The 21,062-nt window shown below is 42.5% G+C and overlaps 1 protein-coding gene across 1 annotated transcript in view; it reads right to left on the reverse strand.

Moving 5' to 3' along the window:
- Positions 1-2,886: 2,886 nt before the first annotated feature.
- The window catches only part of LOC113406321 (probable bifunctional dTTP/UTP pyrophosphatase/methyltransferase protein), a 45,738-nt gene continuing 27,562 nt past the window's right edge, over positions 2,887-21,062 (reverse strand). The window contains exons 9-13 of the mRNA XM_026650512.2: positions 20,073-20,257; positions 15,530-15,662; positions 13,685-13,828; positions 12,694-12,816; positions 2,887-3,141 (exon numbers count right to left, since the gene is read on the reverse strand). Coding sequence (XP_026506297.1) covers positions 2,939-3,141; positions 12,694-12,816; positions 13,685-13,828; positions 15,530-15,662; positions 20,073-20,257 — 788 coding nt within the window. The 3' untranslated portion in view covers positions 2,887-2,938. The remainder of the gene's footprint in view (positions 3,142-12,693; positions 12,817-13,684; positions 13,829-15,529; positions 15,663-20,072; positions 20,258-21,062) is intronic.

Below are 21,062 nucleotides of genomic sequence, written 5' to 3' on the forward strand. Positions count from 1 at the left end.
GTTATGTATTTATTTAATTGAAAAAAAAATGCTTCATTGTGAGACTGGTGAGGCTGCACAGTTAAATGTTAAGGTTGCACATGCAACGTTAATTCTTTCTCCTTGTGCCTGTACGTTGTGGTGCAATCTTTAATCACATTATTTAAAAAAATACAGTATACAATCTTTTCTATAACATTAAATACCTACATTAATTTAATTGTCATAAAGGCCACATATGTATTAAATTATACTTTGCAATTGATAACCTTTTTTCTTTCTAAGATATGCAATTTAATAGTTTTGTCAGCAACCATGTAGTATATACATTTTCTTTTCCACCACCAGCACAGCTTTAGATACAATTCAGGGGTGAGGCAGTAAACTATATATCTGATATGCTTTATCAGCAAAGTTATTCAATTCAGAGGATGATCCAGTTGACTATGAAGCTAGGTGAGCTGTGAATATTTTCTTCAGTGCAGTTCAGAGATGAGACTCTTACCCAGAAAGCTAATTTACGGGTTTGACCTGCAGTGAACTCGGTGTGGGTGTGGTGTTACTGTGGTTTTAAGAGAATGAATAGATTCTTCATGGTGTGGGAACTGACAGTTGGATGAAGCAGTTGACTTTAGGTTAGGCTGATAGATTGCCTGGAGTTAAAATGCTCTGTATATATGTTAACAATGTAGCTAATAAAGACTGTTAAATTACTAGCAATGAATTATTATTAAGACTTGTGGATTACTTGAATATAAAACAACACAGTGGGTTCTACAGGGCAGTAGAGATCTGCCTCCATAGAGCTTGTCTACACTTAGTCCTGCAGCGGCACAGCTGCACCGGTGCAGCTGCTCTGCTGTAGTGCTTAGTGAAAATGCTGCCTATGCCAACGGGAGTGTTTCTCCCATCGGCGTAGGTATTTCACTTCCCCGAGAGGCAGTAGCTGTGTCGACGGGAGAAGCCCTCTCGTTGACATAGCGCTGTCTAAACTGGGAGTTCGGTCGGTGTCATTGCGTTGCCCTGAGCAATGTAGTTATACTGACATAAGTTTTTACTGTAGACCAGGGCTGGGCCTTTACTGCAAACTTATGCACCCTGTACATGCTATCAGTTCCCATGTTCCTCTTTATTCTATGCTGAAAGTATATTGCAAACTTACAAGCCACACTTCTCTCCGACATTATACCTATTTTTAAAAGTAACATGTAAAATTAGGTTATATCTGAAAGAGATTAGACAAAAAAAAACGTTATTTTTTCAGCTGTGCATTCGACAGCACTTTGTGTATAGCTAGTTTAATTCTTTTCCCTCTAATAATTTTTACCTGTCCTTTGTGTTGACCTTTCATACAACATGAAACAAAGAAAAAAAAATTAAAACCAGGAAAGTATGATTGAATAACCACAAAAATTGCAGCCCATGAAACAACTGTTAACTCATTTATGTAGTTGACTACATTTCAAAATGACAGTGCCCTTTTATCCTAAAGTGTCATATAACAAGATGCTCTATATGCATCTAAGAATGTTAAGGAAATTATATGCTATTTTAGGACCTGCTCTTATAACTAAATTCACAGGAGCAGACTCCAGTGCCCATACAGATTTAGTTGCTGCTGGATCAATACACATGCACAAGGGTGGCACATGCAACCTTTTTCAGGCAGAGCAGGGACCTGAGCCTGCATCTTCTGCTTCACAGCTAAATCCCCTAACAATTGGGATATTGCAGTGATTCTCAAATTTTGTACTGGTGACCCCTTTCACATAGCAAGGCTCTGAGTGCGACCCGCCCCCTTATAAATTAAAAACACTTAAATATATTTAACACCATTATAAATGCTGGATGCAAAGCGGGGTCTGGGGTGGGGGCTGACAGCTCATGACCCCCCATGTAACAACCTCCCAACCCCCTGAGGGCTCCCGACCCCCAGTTTGAAAACCCTTTGGATATTGGCTATGGTAGGGGGAGGGGAACCTACACATACTTTAACTAGAAAGTTCATCCTGGACCATGAACCCTTTTCCAGTGAAAATTTAATTGAAACTGATACGTACCCATGAAAAGTTTTGATTTAATCAAATTGGCATTTTCCACCCAACTCCTCTTCCCCACCGAAAAAGGAAAACAAAAACCCGTTCTGAGGCTTAAGCATGCAACTTAAACTTCTTCTAATATGTTTTGTATGGAATTTATTAGGTTTTTAAAATAAAAATATGGTGGGGTGTGTGTACACATCTAGAATGGAATTGACATGAGCAAACACTTGAAGAAGAACATGGAGAGCCGCACTAACATCCAAGGGAGAGAGTTGGGGGGGAACGGCAGCATGTTCTGGTCTAGAAATAAGGCCAGCCTACACAACACAAAGCAACAACGTAGTTCATTAGCAATGCCAAAATTATTGTATGACTGTTGGTATGTCTTCTGATTATGGGGTAACTTTAAAAAGTACTAGCAATTCAATGAAGACAGAACATTACTGCTGCCAAGTGAAGAGGGTAGCTTCTGGCCAGGGCTGGCTCCAGCTTTTTTGCTGCCCCAAGCGGCAAAGAAAAAAAATAAAATAAAAGATAAAGCCACAATGGGCGGCACTTCGGCGGCAGCTCTACCACGCCGCTTCATTCTTCGGCGGCAATTCGGCGGTCAGTCCCTTCCTCCAAAAGGGACTGAGGGACCCGCCACTGAAGACCCGGACATGCCGCCCCTTTCTATTGGCCACCCCAAGCACCTGCTTCCTTCACTGGTGCCTGGAGCCAGCCCTGCTTCTGGCATTTTACTCACATTTCGGAATGGATATAATCGCTCTCAATTATTGAAGTAGTTTCAGAAAGCTTCCAAAGTCACATATCTCTTGCATAAGCTGTTGATGGGAAACCAATCCTATAATAAAAATCATCAGATGCGATTGCTGATGTATTCTGGTTTTTATTGCCAAATAACATTTCTTTATTTCTTAGTGCAGAAAACAAAACACATTTCCTGTCAGTTTAATTTCTACATTTGTGAAGCCATGGTGTTCCAGTAAACATCTATATTCGGAGCTATTCCTCTCCTTTCCATCTATCTGGACAAGCATGTTCAAGGACTGCAGCAAAGCTGTGCTCCTTCTTTTCTTCTCATCATCCAACACCATTTTAGCCAGCAGAATTCCACAGCCTAATTTAAACAAACAAACAAAAAAACCCCATAATACTAATCTGTGATCAAATTAAGAAAAATTACAACGGCCACATAAAATTGCTTAAAAAATAATACTAGTGGTCTAATTTTGCATTTCAGATGTACTCTCAAGTTACTAGACCAAAATGAGTATATACATACTGTATACATTAGCTCCTTGTAGAGAAAACAATGCCACTTTCTTTCACAAGATCCAGGGGACATATACCATCGGGCTAGATCACCTCTGTTTCCGTGAGAGGTGGGCTCAGATCTGGTGGACCTGGGTTGGGGTGTGTTTGTGCGGAAGAAATAGGGGTAATGCCACCTTTAGGATCAGGATTTTATAATTGTACTATGAGAATTAATGTATGATTTGATTTCATCCTGCCAGCCACCCTTTTTGAATAGCAGAAAGCAATGACAGACCAAAACAATCCTTATGACTGATTACGGTCACCCTTTTGTTTTAGGATAAATTATAATGTCTACTATGGTTTCCTATATGTATTACAAATTAGGCACTCTAAGTATATTTCTTTGTTTTAAGGTTTAGAAAATAAGAGACAGGATTTTGTATTGTCTATGATAAATAGATTAGAAAAATGTTGAGGGCCTGAACCACAATGTGAATTGTTTTAGTTGTAAGATTTAGCAAGGCTTGATTTACACTGTATTCTGCTGAATATAAAATACTGCTGTCTGTATACCTTTGAAGGTTTTTGTAAGAGATTGTGTGAATGAGGAATGCATGCATCAGGAAAAGATGAGGTATCAAAGCCATCACAAATGTCAGATGATCAAGAAAAAGTGAGAGACTTGGAAAGACCAGGAGACAAATCAGAAAACATCCATTGTATCTGATGCCAAAAATGTTAGCAGCATGGACGACCTCAGAGGTGAGGCAGGCACCCCCGAAGGCGAGACAACAACTAGGAGATAACGATGGGAAGCCGGACAATAACCATCAAATGATAACAGCAGAAAACCCCAAGATTAACACCACTTAAGGACTAATGATTACAGGATGACATTGCAAAATGCATGGACTCAAATGGGAATTTACAACTATAAAGCTGGGGTGTTTTGCCATGGAACTTTGGGTTCAGTCCTGCAAAGCATTGGATCGTGACCGACAGAGCCCAGCTCCTCACTCATGCTTAATCTAACTGGCCATTAGATTGACTCAGGCTACAACAGACTGGTAACTATAAACATCAACTGGTGTGTATGTGTGTGTAAAGCATATGCTAACTGTTGTATTTTCAATAAATGCGGCATATTTGCCTTCTCCTCTATAAAAGATCCCGTGTGCGTCTTATAAGTATAACAACCTCAGTGTCACTCACTGTCCCTATCGTCTCTTAAAAAACCTATTATTTACATTTATATTGCAGTAATCTTCAGAGGACAACTGGAGGACTAAGGATGGGGAGCATTGTACTAGGCACTATCCAAACATAGAAAGTGACAATCCTACAGAAGCCCCTCCACAATTCTTCCCTGGGGATAGGGTTCTTTGAGGTGAGGAAGGCCCAGGTGTGAGAATAGAGGGAAGAGACAATGGTGATGCTATTTTCCACTGCATCTTCCTACCTCTTCCACCCAGTAGGGAATATCAGAGTAAGAGAATGCTGACCAAATGAACATTAATTTTACTTGCTCTTCTCCACTGCCCTGTGCAGTCATTTACATCAGTGCAAAGTGGGTGTAAAATGCTAACAAATCAGACCAAGAGGTAACATTTTACACTCATTTTGTACCGATATAAATGCCTGCACAAGGTGCAGGACAACAGTGAATCAAATCCCATATCTATGTTCTGCCCCTTGCGATGATTACCTCAGAGGCACTCATGACAGTATGGCTCCTACTGGCAGGTGAGAAGCTTTGAGAGGCATATAGCTTCTTTGTGGATTGCCCAGGGCTCTGATGTATGGGTTATGGGGACCTAATCCCCTTTCTGTCAAGGGTTGAGCATATTGCTGGAGTTCAATAAATAATACAATAAATCAGCTGAAGACATGAAATTCCTTTTGGCTGGGAATGGATAAAGTCCTCTGTCCCAAACCCTGCCTTACAGAGTGTACATACAGCATGCCAAATTCTCACCAGCAGAGAATTTAGCTTTATATAACTGAGGCAGATTTACACCTTTTGAAATAAGTGAATGCTCATTTGGTCATACAACCTGAATACATACAGATTCTGTATTAGGATGTTTTTCCCCTCCCATCCCAGCAACTTTCCTCCACCTGCACAGGCAGAACTGCTGCTCCTGCTCACACTGCAAGTGTTGCTATGTGGAGCAAAGCAAGGCTAGCACTTCTAGGCCACTGCGCCAGCCTTATATTAAAACAGTTGAAGGGTCCTCCCTGGACACTTTGCAAGGAAAACATGAATAGCAAGGCAACTAATATGCTACAGCAAATCACTCAAACATTAGGGACATCTGAATGCCATGAACACAATGTGGACAAAACATATGCAGGGAAATTAAACACGGCCAGTCTGGGAAGGATGCCCATATACCTTACAGAGAGCAAGTGATGATTAGCATAGAAAAGAAAAAAAAGACAACTATAGGTAAGGAGTATTTTACAGTAGGAACGACGATCCTTCTCGAGAAAGGCTTAGACAGAATTTAACTTGGGTTCAAGGCTTGTCATCCTTATCCTTCTAGAAGCAGAAAATACTAGGTGAGGTTCTTTGATCTCTTTGCAGGTCAGGAGGAAATGATTGTAAATGGTCCTTGCATTAGCCCAATTCTACACTGGTGTAACTCAAATGAAATTACATTGCTATAAAACAGGAGCGACGCAGCAGTGAATCATGCATTGTATGTTTTGAAAGCTGCAGAGAGAAATCAGAGGTAGAGACATGTATAGGATAGCCCTATAAAAATTAATTTTAAAAGTTCTTGCAGCAAGGCAGCAATAATACACAAGGGCTTCCATTTAGAATAGCATAAGAACATGGGAAAATAGCAATGGGCCCATATATTACACAGTGACTGCAATGGAAGGGCAGTGGGTGGGGGAAAGAGAAAAAGGTAAGTCTGGTGTTGCACAATATAAATGCTTCAAGTAAAAGTAGATGACCTGTGTGTCAGGGCCACTGCAGATTATGTTCTCATTTCTAAGAATGGCAACTAATCTTGTTACAGATTACCCCTAATCCTCATTTATTTTAATAGGCTGGTTCTGTGCAAGGGCAATGTTGTACTCATTCTCTCTCTCTCTCTCCATCAAATGGGCTCAATTGGAACCATGAACCTAGTCTTCAGCTCCTGGTGGTTGGAGTACTTCAAAAATGAGGGACGTTATTGCTGCTACCTAGTGTCCCCCCGCTCCCTCCATCAACCAATTTAATCCTCACTTCAAGTATAACATGGCAAAACTCCCATTGACTTCCATGGTAGTAGGTTTAGGCCCATTGATAAAGTTCTGTGGGCCAGGGATGCTGCTATTGCTAGAGTGCTTCTCAGCAGGCAAGGCTTGAAAGTATATGAGGAGGGGGAGGTGGGGCTTGCCTAGGCTGCAGCCACAAACCTGCTCTGTAGTTGACCAACCCCAACACTTTGCCTCAGAAATGGAGTCCTTAACTCCATCCCCAATAAGACAGCTGGAGACATGGGAAAGGTCAGGGAGGAGGTGGTGCCTCTCCTAACAACCCATCATGGTGGAAAGACAGCAGGGGATGCAATGAGGGAGCCTGGAAGCCCCCCTGCTCCATCCTAGGACAACGACAAACTGATCCAAAACTAAACTGGCAGCCAAGAAGAGGATGAGGGGGCACAGCCTTTAGACAATACTGCCTAAACTCCTGCACTTGGGGCTCATATTGAGCCACACCACAGCCCCTTTGCTCTCCCAGGCACAGAAAGAGGTTAATATCTGTAGTGAGAGTGCTAGGGCTGCCATTTTTCTATTGGGTCAGGGGGAAAAAATCCAAACAAAACTCTTTGTTTTACATCCCCCCCAGCCCTCAAGGATTCTTCTCAGCTTATCATTCAGTGAGTGAGCATCTGAGCTCTCTTTTCTCTTATTTCCCTCCCTGTGTCTACTGACCTTTTAATCCCCAATATTTTATACCTTTTTACATTCATTTGGTGATCTACTTGGTCTCTCAGACATAACAGTTCCATTACCTGATTTGTCTGGACTTCCTCTATGCCGTTTATACAGACATCCGTAAATGATCCCACATTCAAATAAAAGTGTTGGATGAACTTCTGATAAGTGAACTGAATTCATATGAACATCCTCTCATGCATACGAAATCAGACACGCAGACACAAACACAGTTACATTCATTTCAGTGGGTGGAGGTCCTGATATCAACATGGGCATTCCTACTACTGTGAAGCAGCTTACCACCAAACAGCAAGTAGTGAACAAGTGGACTTTAGTACTGGCAACAGTTCAGACATCTGGATGATACAAAATAATCTCTCATTAAAGATTATGCAGATTTGGATAATTAATTTTAATGGCTCAAAATTATCCTTGACTTAAAACATTGTTCAGACAGTTTTTTCAATAAGGAAACTTTAAGACCCAGTCATTATAACAATAGTGAATAGAAACGAATTTTGTCCAGGGAAGCGGCCTATTAATGTTTGTACCTTTATAAAATCAGATTATTGGTCTGTCTAGTATTCGGAATGTCTATCACTCTCCCAATAATTCTGTAGTATTTAAAATGATCATAAACTCCTCTCCCTGCCCTGCCCTGAATTCCTTGCACACGCTACACTTCCACTGAACTCAGTGGGAGTCTTGACAGTGGAAGGAATAGGCCTGTCAACAGCAAGTGAAAACGTTGCAAATGTCTTTCCCCTCTGCTCTCTGAAAGACATACAGCATTGATCTTTCCCGCATGTCAGCAAATCTCTCTGAAATAGTTTGGAGACAAGCTAACAGCACACAGACACCCGCTGTTGAGCAAAGCACATTCTCCTGCAGCTCATTAGCCACCCTTTGTGAGACATTCAAAACCAGTTAGCGAAAATGATTTTAGCTGTCCCGGTTCACAAAGAATGTTATTTGTTTCAACAGCTGCTTCAGATGCATGTCTTATATGGACTTTTCAAAAGGTAAGCTTCCCCCCCTCCCCCCAACTAATTTTGCAAAGTTAAAGTTAATGCAGACACCCAACCTCAAGGGATTAATGTGGAGTAAGTATATAACGTTGTGCTTTTCTAGTTTAAGACACTGAGTTTATGTTTTAGTCAATTGTATTCTATAAAAGTTTGAAAAACAATAAGTGAGTATACAATAATCAGAGGGCATAACATTAATTTGACGGTATGGTAGAATATGATAGTTCTACAGCTTATGTAAATCAGTCACATGCTTGGTGAGACAGAATCAAACAGTAAAACTTCCATCTGTTGAAATAATAATGCTATCTTTTTTAATGCAGACCAATTAAAAGCAGAAAAAGACCTTTTTTGTACCAAAACAGAGAGAAACTTGTTTTTAGTTTTAGTTTTCAGTAGCTGGATATACAGCCTTACCAAATTCTACTCATCCGGGCAAGAAACTGCTACAGGTAAATAAAAATTATCATTATTATAGGAAAACATGGGTAAGTAGAGGGTGACAAATTTTCATGATGAATTTGCATGGTTGAAACATATTGTAATAAATATGTCCCTCATTGATAATTTAACTCATCCGGGCCCCTTTACCCTGCTCAGTGCTCAAAGAGAAAAGTAATTATGTTAATGACAGACATTTATGGTGCACTTGAGAAGACAAACTCTGCCAGACAAAACTATATAATTCTTGCCCTTGCTAAACAAATCTTTGAAAGTTGCTGATGTCAGCAGCTGAGTGTAAGTACAGCCTCTCCTCTTTTGTCCTGGCTGAGTGGGGATATTGCTATAGAAATCTGCTGCAGTCAGTAAATGCACAACTTCCCAGAGATGAAAAACAGTAGCTTTATTTACAGGCAGGAGGGGTTCCACTATAGGTTTAGCAAAATATATTTTATATGAAAAAAAGTCACTATTGAAGAGTTATTAGAAAAAACAGCACATGAAATAGTGCGAAAACCAGAGTGACAAATTAATTGATAATCTGAACATACAATATATACTTATCCCTCCAATTAAAAATCACAGCATGAAAAACTGGCATTTCTATATTCCTCTTCTATCAGCATGGAGTTGGAAAGAAGGGAAGAGCAGTAGTATTTATATAAGGAAATACAGTAACTCCTTGCTTAACGTTGTAATTATGTTCCTGAAAAATGCTACTTTAAGCGAAAAGATGTTAAGTGAATCAAATTTCCCCATAAGAATTAATGTAAATGGCGGGGTTAGGTTCCAGGGAAATTTTGGTGAAGTCAGAGGGTGGGATATTTCCCAGGGAATGCCTTACTGCTAAATGATCAACTAGCACTCGGCTGAGCCCTCAAGGGTTAACACGTTGTTAATGTAGCCTCACACTCTACAAGGCAGCAGGAATGGAGGGAGGGGAGACAGCATGGCAGAGAGAGACAGAGACACACACCGTGTGTGTGAGAAAGACACGCATTGCCCCTTTAAGTATGCTGACCCCAATCTAAGTACCCTGCCTTTTTAAGTAGATCAGCAAGTTGAGACAGCAGCTGCTGCCAGCAAGCTCCCTCTGTCCTGAGCCCTGTCCTGTCCCCACCCTGCTCTATGGAGATGGGGGGCAGAAGTGGGGGGAGGGGAACACCCTGACATTAGCACCCCTCTTCTCCCCCCCAAACACCTCCCTCCCCCTGCACAGCAAGCAGGAGGCTCCCGGGAGCAGCTCCAAGTCAGAGGGCGGGAGCAGCACAGGGCAGTGGGGGAGGGACAGCTGAACTGCCCGGCAATTGATAGCTTGCTGGGTGACTGCCATAGTGGGGAGCAACTTTAAACGAGCATGTTCTCAAATTGATCGGCAAGTAACAACGAAATGTTAACTGGATGACTTTAAGTAAGTGAGGTGTTACTGTAAGACAGAAAGAGGATGTCACCATCTAACCCTTTACCACATGGAATCTCCTCTCGAGAACAGCTGTATTTGAGTGGTATCATTCAGGCTCTCAGTTTGAGAGAGTGTGGGTGGCCAATTCACTTGTAAGACAGCCTCTACAGAGGCTGCAGTGAAATTATGGTCACTGTAGGACCTGAGTCTACAGTAATAAAGATCCTTGTGACATGACAGCTATGGGTGGGAGTTTCACAGACACCTAAGTGACGAAGGGGCACTTGCCTATGATCCTAAGACACTTCTGAAAATCCCACCTTTTTCTTTTTTTTATTCCTGTTTGCAAAAACATGCATTTCAAGGTTGTTTCCCTCTTCTGCTTCTGAGCAAAGCACTAAGTCCAATGAGCAAAAGGAAAGAGCACCCCAAAATTGCCAAAGTTGTACAAAGTGCACTTTTGTAAAGACAAATGCAATGATTGGTAACTACTGAATAAGTTGCTTAAGGAGCAAGAAAATTCCTGCAGCTTTCGACCATTTTCCAGAGAACTTTATACACAGTTCATACTGTACCTAAGCAATTGACAAAACAATCCATATTATGGCTGGTTGATGGTTGTATGAAAGTTAAGTTACAAAAGCTCAGTGCCACACTTACTTGCAGTGCAAACTAATGTGCAGAAGTTTTCTTAAAGCCCAAAATCGCATCTAAAATGTTTCCTGTAATCTTAATTTGCACATTGGTGAATCCATATTTCTCCAGTAGTTGCTTATACTCCGAGCCACTTCTCTGCTTGCCTTCAGTCATACTGAGGGACTGTAATACTGCTCTAGGAGGGTGTGTCTTCTCTTCATCAAGCACAATTTCTGCCAGTAGCAAGGCACTTCCTGTGTTTCCAAAACAACAACCAAAAATGGTTCAATAAAATATTCTTAGCTTCCAAACTGCAATGCTGTTGGTTCAAATGCTATTATAAATGGGGAAGATGTGTACCTAAGATTGATGTGTTAGTGAGTTTGCTGTGTGAGCCTCTGGAGAACATTTCCCTTTCATTTCTCACCCTGAAGTGGAGAGGTAGTTATTTCATGCTAGGAGGATAAGGGAACTTTCAGAGTTTTCTGATTTGTGAAACAACCTATTATTTTATCCCCTGTCAAAGCACATTGTCTCAAGCTAACAAGAGACTATTCTAAAGGTATAAAACATGAAGGTGTTGGAGAATTGTCCTAAAGTATTTCATACAGCCCAGATGTAATTCTATTTCATAGAAAAGGGTTCAAGGCCTCTATAGTGACCATTTCCTGCTAGATTAGGAAGTTAGTAAGGCATACGAGAAGGCAGGCATTCCTCCCTTTGGTTTTCAGGGGTGATTCAGCAAACAGCATGGTTACTACTTGAAGTAAAAGTTATCAGCTAATGATATCATTAAGGCCTCCCATTATAAATGTCATCAGCCAATCACAGAGACTTCTTTGCGGCAACATTTAGCCACAAGGTATTCCAAACTGTCCTTTGAAGCAAGCGGCCTGGGTTTTCTCTTACTGCTCTCTACCTCCACTGCTTGCAAGGTCTTTTTGTTATGTCTCCTGTTCTCCATCCTACATGAAAAGCTACTGGCAAATGCAGTTATCATTTGGTTATCACCTTTGCCCTCAGTCCTACAAATAGTTCCCTCCTCCCTTTGGTATTTTTATATTGTACGTAGGGTATGGTACAGCATATGCAGAGCCATCCCTAGGGGGTGCAGGGCCCGGGACATAGGCATCGAATTTCTATCTGCCAGGGGGGTGCTTCCCCCAGCCCCCCCCCCCCCCCCCCCCCCCCCCCCGGCCCCCCCCCCACCTCGCCTCTTCCCACCCCCGCCCCACCTCTTCTGCACCCTTCCACCCTCTCCCCCAAGTGTGCTGCACCCTCGCTCCTCTCCCCTCCCCCGCAGCGCCTCCAGTCGTGGCGAAATGGGAGGGAGGGGGAGGTGCTGATCGGCAGGGCCTGCCGGCTGACAGGAAGCACTGGGAGGAGAGAAAGGTTGGGGGGGAGCTCCTCCTCGCCCCCCGCCTTTCCCCCACCTCACCTCCCCACCCACCTCCTAACCAAGCGCGGGCCCCCCCAAAGCACAAGGCCCGGGGCTGGTCGCCTCGATTTGCTGGACCCTAGGGATGGCTCTGGGCATATGTGAGGTTCCTATTTCAGGAACACTTCATTATTTTTATTCCAATAACATCCAGAATATGCTAAGCAACACACACACACACACACACTGCTCTCCCCCTCCCCACTTCAGTTGAAAAGCAGCTGGCAATGTAGTAGGATGCACATGGAAAATGGAATTGGGAAACCTGCATCATGTGATGCTGTGCCTGCCCCATGAGGCATTGCAAACCCTTCCCAAAGCACCTTGCGGCCAGTAGGATAGCTACCACAATGCACTGCTCTCTTTGCCGTTGCAAGAGCTGCTAATGTGGATGCGCTCCAGCGTCACAAGAAGCACAGTGTGGACATGCAACAGCGTTTTAATAAAAGTGGTATAACTTGTTGCGCAGAAACTTGCCAGTGCAGACATACCCTAAAAAAAAAAACCCACAAGATGAAAAACCCTTACCTGGTTTGCAAATACTTGATATTTTGCTTAACAATATGTGAATCTTTTCATCATTCAAGTCATGTAGAATTAGTGAAAGGATGTAAAGATCTGCTTCTGGAAGATTATCTTTGAAGAAGTCACCTGTTAGAAAATGTATATTTGGTATGATACAATTCTATAAAGCAAAGTGAAAGATATTTAGGGGAATATGTATGTTTATTTATAGTTGGATGTAGTTTAGGGATGCAGAATATGCAAGGTAAGATAATTTCAGTGTCAGTTTAGTTTTAATGTACATTTGATTTTGAACTTTCTTCTGCTCCAATTAGCAAGTCCATGAAAAGTTTTAGAAACAAGGAGGGGAACCAGAGCTTGCATCCTGAAAAAAATAGGGAGTCAGTAGAGGTGATGGGGACAGGTTTTTCTGTATGCAACTTCCTACATTTGCTGGAATTCAGAACTCAGAACTGGTGAGCCAAAGTAAAGGGAGTTTCAATAGTTAAGAAGACATGAAGTCATGAATAAAGACTTCAGCACTGGTTATGCACTGTGCTACACATCTAATATTTTGATTTGCAGTTACAGAAGACATGGTGAGAGAAGGACAATTCATGTCAAGAATACTGTAAAGTTTATGAACCGTGTAGAAGCCTGAGTCAAGATGTGAAATGGAATTGTGATGGTAATGGAAGTATCCTCAAGCAAGTTAATACGGCATACACAGGAGGAGTGTCCAGTCAGGCCCCTCACTGGTGTCACTTAAGCCATGTCTCCTCAGTCCACCACTATTTTCCACTCTCACCCAGTCTCTTTTTACCCTGCTGTCTTATGAGGAAATGAAGGAACATGCAAGGACCCAAGACTTTCACTCAACATGGAGGATTCTGCCTTGTGCTTAACCTTGTTTGCCCCCAGACATAGCTTCTGCTTACACTTTCGCTGGAGCAGACCAGTGTGTTCTGGCCATGCTGCACAGTGAACCAGGATTGGCAGCCTAATAGTTAGTTACCTGCTGTGAACATCACTGGAGTTATGTGCAGTCCTGAAGGCTGAAAGCAAGAGACATTTGCAATGACGTCTGGAAGGTCAAATACAGTTATGTTTAGGTTTGGGTATTTTTGTACTAGCTCATGGGCCAGAACTCCAGTGCAACCTGTAGTAAGTAAAAAATAACTAAATGAACCTTTTCCTTTGTATCTGCAGACATTTTAAAAGTTCATATTATACCTTACCCGACTACAACGGCACTAAGTTAAGGATGGGGTGGCCAAGAGACTCTACAGGGGACATGGGAGCTAGTGTTGCCTCGTGGACACAGGTCTGGAGTGGGACTAAGGAGACCTAGGTTCTATTCTTGGCTTTCCCACTAGCCTGCTGGATCTATGTGGGCAAGTCACTTACTGTCTCTGTGCCTCAGTTTCCCTGAGATTAATGACATTGACCTCCTTTGTAATCTATGGATGCAGAGCTAGGCATTATTATTACTGCAAGGTAATTCTTGTATAGTTTGAATAGTGCTCCTGTTGGGGGGCACAGGATGCAAGGAAAGGAGTAGGAGCACCAAGCTCTGTGGAGGTTCACTGGTAAAAGCAGTTCCAACCGTGGAGTGTGCTGGTCCCTATGTGCTGTCCACCCTCCCACCCCCTGGGCAGCACAGTTCTCTCAGGAACTCTCTTTTACGCAGTCTTTTGCCTGCATAATACACCCTCTCTGTGGAGGTGCAGGCAGAGCTAGCAATAGCATTAACTCCATGCTGATTCCTACAGACAGTGTGCCCTGGAGAATGGCGGTTCTCCAATTGGATCCCTTTGAGGACTGGAATTGGAACATTGCAGTGCTAAGCTACAAAACAATACCAAATACTTGTAGGGGGCATCTTGGATTTGTATCCAATTTGAGATTTTGTGTCTGAAAGTTTTAAAATTTTCTAAATTCAATTACAATTTTAACTCTAATCCAGGGATCGGCAACCTTTGGCATGCGGCCCGCCAGGCCGGGCCAGTTTGTTTACCTGCCGTGTCCGCAGGTTTGGCTGATCGCAGCTCTCACTGGCCGCGGTTCGCCACTCCAGGCCAATGGGGGCTGTGGGAAGCGGCGGCCAACACATCCCTCGGCCTGCGCTGCTTCCCGCAGCTCCCATTGGCCTGGAGCGGTGAACTGCGGCCAGTGGGAGCTGCGATCGGCCAAACCTGCAGATGCGGCAGGTAAGCAAACCGGCCCGGCCCGCCAGGCTGCTTACCCTGGCGTGCCGCGTGCCAAAGGTTGCCAATCCCTGCTTTAATCAGTTTAACATTTAGCACTTCCATAGTGCTTTTCCAAGTTCTTTACACAGGTGGATAAGCATTTTACAAGTGACCAAGGTCAAGATTTTCAATAGTGATTAGTGATTTTGGGTGTCCAATATAAGACACCTGAAAGGGCCCTGGATTTCAGAAAATGCTCTGTAAACCCTCTGTAAAGCAGGCCCCTTTAAACTAACTCAAGTTTCGCACCAAAAATAGAGGCATCCAAACGTCAATCATTTCTGAAAATCTTGACATAATTAACATGTGAAGATCACACAGTAAGGCAATGGCGGAGCTAGAAATGGAATTCCCAGTCCCAGCTACTGAACCGCATTGCTTCTCTGGGGGAAAACCCCTCCCCCACTTAACAGCCATACTCAAAGTAAATGAACAGTATTTTAAGCTAGTGTACTTCCATTTAACTTCATTTTAGCTTTCTATCAAAGCTAATAACAGCAGAAAATTTACCAGTTAGAGAGCAACAATTGTAATTTTTTATTAGATTTTCTTAAAACTATGATGTACGTATATTTCATTAATTTGTATACAAGTCAGTCTAGTAGCAATACCTCCCAAATCACAGACAGATCTAAACGGTGAAAGATCAAAAGATGTTGCCACGTCTCTTGCTGTCAATTTGGCAATGCTATGCATGGCAGTCATGAAACGCTGCTTTGCCTCCACACTGTGATAACAGGAATCCTTAAAAACAGAATACAAAGATTTTATTTATGCACTTAATTTATTGTGATTTAAACAACTGAAAAGATGCCTATCCAAGGGTCTCGGTGCTCTACCACACCATTAATACCATAACTCAATCTATGGTATTTGCTACTGTTGTTGTAGTAGCTGCATTGGTCCCAGAATATGAGAGCGACAAGGTGGGTGAGGTAATATCTTTTATTGGACTAAGTTTTGTAGGTGAAAGAGACAAGCCTTCGAGTTACACAGAGCTCTTCTTCAGGTCAGGGAAATGTATGCAGAGTGTCACAGCTAAATACAAGATTGTATTTAGATTGGAACAGATTGTTTAGCAAAAGTAGTTAACACATTTCTGATCACAGATTTCCATCACAACTTCAGCAACCACCACCCATCCATCCAACTCTCTAGAACATTCCTGCACCTGCATCAACTTCCTGGACACCACGATCAGCTTCAACAATGGAACCCTACAGACAGCAACACACAAGAAACCCACGATCACTGCACTTACCTTCACAGATCCAGTAATCACCTCAAACACACCAAGAAATTGGTTATCTACAGCCAGGTACTCAGATACCACAGAAAGTGCTCCGAGGAGAAAGTCCGAGATACACACCTTAGCACACTTAAGGATGCCTTCACCAAATAATGACATTCCACCAGGGAAGTAGATTGCATCATAGAAGAGACTACCCAAATACCCTAAAAGAACCTGCTTCAATACAGAAGTAAAAAAAGCCTCTAGCCTCACACCCCTAGTTCTCACCTATCACCACACACTGGAATTCGTAGGAGGTATCAATTATAACCCACACTAAACATGAGAAACAAGCTCCCCGTAGACCAGTACCCACCAACTCAAAGTGGCACCAGACCCTTCCAGAACAACAGGTGTAAAACCTGCAGACATACCTCCATTGCTACGATGATCAATACCTCCACAACACACCTTTCAACATCCATGGGTCCTACACATGCCTATCACAACATGTGGTTTACCTCAACCAGTGCACTAAATGCCCCAACAACAACCAGACAATCACCAACTCTCAAATAAACTCACACAGAAAAAAGCCAAAAAACACATTAACACCAGTGGGTGAACACTTTTCACAGAACAAATCACTCCATATCTGACTTCTCAGTCCTCATCCTCAAAAGGGACCTGCATAATACCTTGAAAAACATGAGCCTGGGAGCTTAAATTCATAACTTTGCTATACCTGAAAAATCATTGTCTTAATAATTGTCATTGGCTTATTACAACAATTTGTAACCCCCCTTTTTTGTCATATGACTGCAGAAGTGTTAACTGTTCACTTCACTTTGAATGGTCTCTTATAATAGATTGTTTAGCTTAAGTAGTTAACATCTGTTACACGTTGTATTTAGCTGTGACACACTGAGTACCTTTCCCAGACCTGAAGAAGAGCTCTGTGTAGCTCGAAAGCTACTCTCTTTCACTAACTGAAGTTGTCCAATAAAAGATATTACCTCACCCAGCCTGTCTCTCTAATAACTCAATCTAAGCAGATTTTAAATGATCAATTCAATAGGAACTAGCCAGCCAGCCATCTACAAGTCCTTTCCTCCCCTTCATCATTGTGGGAAGCATACCCTCAGCCCATTCTAAAAACCTGATCAAACAAATTTCTTTTCCAGCATGCTAGGAAGGTTACCAAATGCCGATTATTTTGGACTAAGCTCCAGAGTTCTGGAGACCTTCCAAAAAATGACCTGCCAACTGCCCCCTCTTTTATAAGGATGGGAATCCGGCTTGAGCACCCCTGCTGGCTGGAGCCAGGGCAGTATGGCACAGAGAAAGAGGCAATCCATCAGGGGATAACAAAATGCTTTCTTTAACCAGTTATACCTGTGGCATATGCATTTATATAATAATTAAGCTCCATTCAAGAGAGCTAGGGGTCCGTTTATACTGTAAACTTATTTTGAGAGAAAGGAGTGAATCTTTGCATCTAAATTGTTTTTGGGTTGTTTTTTCCTGCTATGTTTCCTAACTGTTTTCATTGAATGCTGACATTTATTTATATCTATAATTCTTTGTCAGCAGGAACTTCTTAGCAGGCATTATGTAACTGGAAGTTATATAAAGAAAAGAAATGGCTTCTTAACAGATTGCTTTCCTGGGCTCCAGCAGTGATTTTCAGTGCAGAGCAGAGTAGAGTATATTTTTGTATTAATCTGAAATTTCAGAGAGGCTAACTGGCTGAGCGAAAGGAGGGGGAAAAAATGGACCCAGTTGAAGAAGCGAGCGTGTTCCACCCTCTCAACTGAGAAGAGACACAGAGAAAAGATGGTAGTGTAGATGGAAGTAGACTACTGATCATGCTAGAGCAGTGTTTCTCAAACTGGGGTCGCCACTTGTGTAGGGAAAGCCCCTGACAGGCCGGACTGGTTTGTTTACCTGCCCCGTCCGATCACAGCTCCCACTGGCCGCAGTTCACTGCTGCAGGCCAATGGGAGCCGCTGGAAGCGGCGCGGGCCGAGGGACCTACTGGCCGCCACTTCCAGCAGCCCCCATTGGCCTGCAGCGGCGAACCGTGGCCAGTGGGAGCCGTGATCGGCTGGACCTGCAAAAGGGGCATCTAAACAAACCGGCCCGGCCTGCCAGGGGCTTTCCATACACAAGCGGCGACCCCAGTTTGAGAAACACTGTGCTAGAGAAAGGCAGCTAAAGTGTGTGGAGAAAGCCCAAAGAGTTTGGAAAACCTAGAAGGTAGTTTGCAATGGAATTCTGGGCCATCTAAGAAGGAATACAATCTCCCTTCCTGAGGCAGAGAGAAGTTTGGCTATAGCATTCCTGATTCCCTGAAGTTTGGAAAAGAGGAATTTGGGAAGACTATCATAGGGAAATGAAATAAAGATAAATAAATGCCTAGTAGATATACTCATTGTGAGACCGTAACTGAGTCACTTACCCTATGTATACCACAGTTTGTGCAACTGTAAAATGGGAATACTTACCTAAATGATGCTGACAGAATTGATTAGCTAATGCTTATAAAACGCTAAATTTCTTGGGTGAGAGGAGATAGTCCATGATTTTTAAAAATGTGCCAAAGCCTCTCACCATCCCTCTAAGCACAACTACATAAATGTTACACACAGAACAAGAGTAACTGACTGATGTGAAAGTAAACCGACTCAGTCTTACCCTTCAAATGTGGGTGAAACCTGAGCAAACGGTTGGGCTTTATCAGAGTGTGACCTTGGCACAGTGTACCAGGTGAATGTAGGAAGCACATTCCAGACGTGAGGGCTTTTCAATGGAAACAGCTGCCCCTGGCTTCCTGATATTCAAATCTAGAGCCTGGAAATGAGAGTGCATCAACTGATCTCCACTGCTGTCATGGTGCACAGGGAAGAAGTGTATTCTGATCCCCCAAGTTCATGCAAGCACTTGACAGGGTTGCTCAGTGTCTTCAAGTCAATATTCTCCCATCAAGGGCAGTCCAACACCTCCCAAGAGGCGCTCAGCACCTTGCAGAAAGAAACTCCTAGTCCCTACACTCCTCCAAGCTTCTTCTACACAGACAATCCATTAGCTCCTGGACCTCTGCCACCCATGCTGCTGCATGCCCTCTGCTTCCCCATCCCCCCATCAACTCCAGCCCCCTTCTGTGACAAGCGCACAAAATGCGAGAGAAAATATGGCAGGGGAGTGGCCTTTGTGGGATGTTTGTAGTGCAAAGAGAATATTGGCAAAGAGGTAAATTGTACAGTCCTTGCAAAGCTACAAATGGCATGATACATATGACCCTAATTGCACATGAGATAGAAATAAATGAGACAAATACTTAGAGGGAGACTCAAGGGAAGGAGAATTCTGAAAAATCTTTGAATCAATGCAAGGCAGATTTATAGACATGCTCAGATAAAGGAAGAATAAGTTTGGTGTCAAAGCAGATTCTGGTCAGGAGCAAAGTTAAGCTCAGATCTTGTCTCAATTCCACTATAAAAATGCTGAAATATTTCTGGTCTTCTGCTGAAATCAGTTTTGGATGACAAGCTTTCAGGAGAGATGAAGTACATATGTTGTAGATATTAATTCTGGGTTTTGGTAACTACACTGTGACATTCCAATTGCCTCAGCACCCTACCGCCCAATCCTGCACCATTAAAGTTAATGTGAGTTTTGCCATTGACTTTAATGGGAGCAGGATCAGGGCCTTAAAGAGTCAAATATATTGGTATTTGAGACATTTCTGATCGTTTATTCACATTCCTAGATTATGATAATCTGTGTGACGACATGCTCAATCTACAATTCTCATTAGTCAATTTTTCTGGGCCCTATGGTTTTTCCAACTTGATAATGATTTCCTGTTCTTCAGTGCACAAGTAGCATAAAGACAAAATAAGGACCAGAGTCTGCATTACCTGAAACAAGTCCTCTGTTTCCTTTCCAAAAGCCTGATGGGTCTGCATGGTCCCCTCTTTGACAGCAGCCTCCAGGTGTGTAAAGAGATGCCAAAGGCGGTCATTACAATGGATAATGTAACCATGAAGTGAATATTCTCTGTCCGACACCAGATATGTGTTCGCTGAATCTGTATTACTGTAACCTTAAGGGGTGGGAAAAAACCCTGTTAACTAGTTTTTTTGCAGTGTTGTAGCAGCAGCCATGTAACTAGTCACTAGTTTTGCTATACAAATCAGTATAATTTTCAGTTAAATGTTTGCGGTAAGATTCTCCTCTGGTGTAGTATGGACAGCTCCACTGACTCCAGCAGATTTACACCAGCTGAATACCTGCCTCTTGATCTGCAACATATTTAATTAAAAAAAAAATCAAATTACATTTGCTTTGTTCAGTCTGTACACACTGTCCAGTTGATTTGCATAGCCATACGTTATCTACATCACAGCAAGTTCAACACAAAACAGCAATTTGCAGTTAAGATACCAAAGAATAGATTTAGATGTTCTTTCTTTTCATGTTACAGATGTGACACAAACCAGAAGTTATTACTGAGAAAAGCCCAGCTCCCTGCTCGTAATATGTCTCAGTGATTGTGAAATTAAAAGTGCTCTCTTTTTTAATTGGATTTTAAAAGCCAATAAGTAATGTGTAGTAGTAGTAGTGAATATTTATTTTATGACAACACTCAAAGGCCCCAATCAGGATTGGAGTGTCACTGTACTAGGTGCTGTACAACCATAGGGTATGTCTATCCTACAAACCTAAGCTGACCTATATTAGATCGATTTACAGCCACTGCAGTAATTACTGTGGTGGTGCATGTCCACACTACCATCCTTGGGTCAGTGGTGTGCATCCACCGACCTAAGACGTGTGTGTGTGTGTGTGTGTGTGTGTGTGTGTGTCTGTGTCTGTGTCTGTGTCTGTGTCTGTGTCTGTGTCTGTGT

Source organism: Terrapene carolina, unplaced genomic scaffold (genome assembly GCF_002925995.2).
Source record: "Terrapene carolina triunguis isolate 2854851 unplaced genomic scaffold, T_m_triunguis-2.0 Scaffold25, whole genome shotgun sequence".
Lineage (NCBI taxonomy): Eukaryota > Metazoa > Chordata > Testudines > Emydidae > Terrapene > Terrapene triunguis.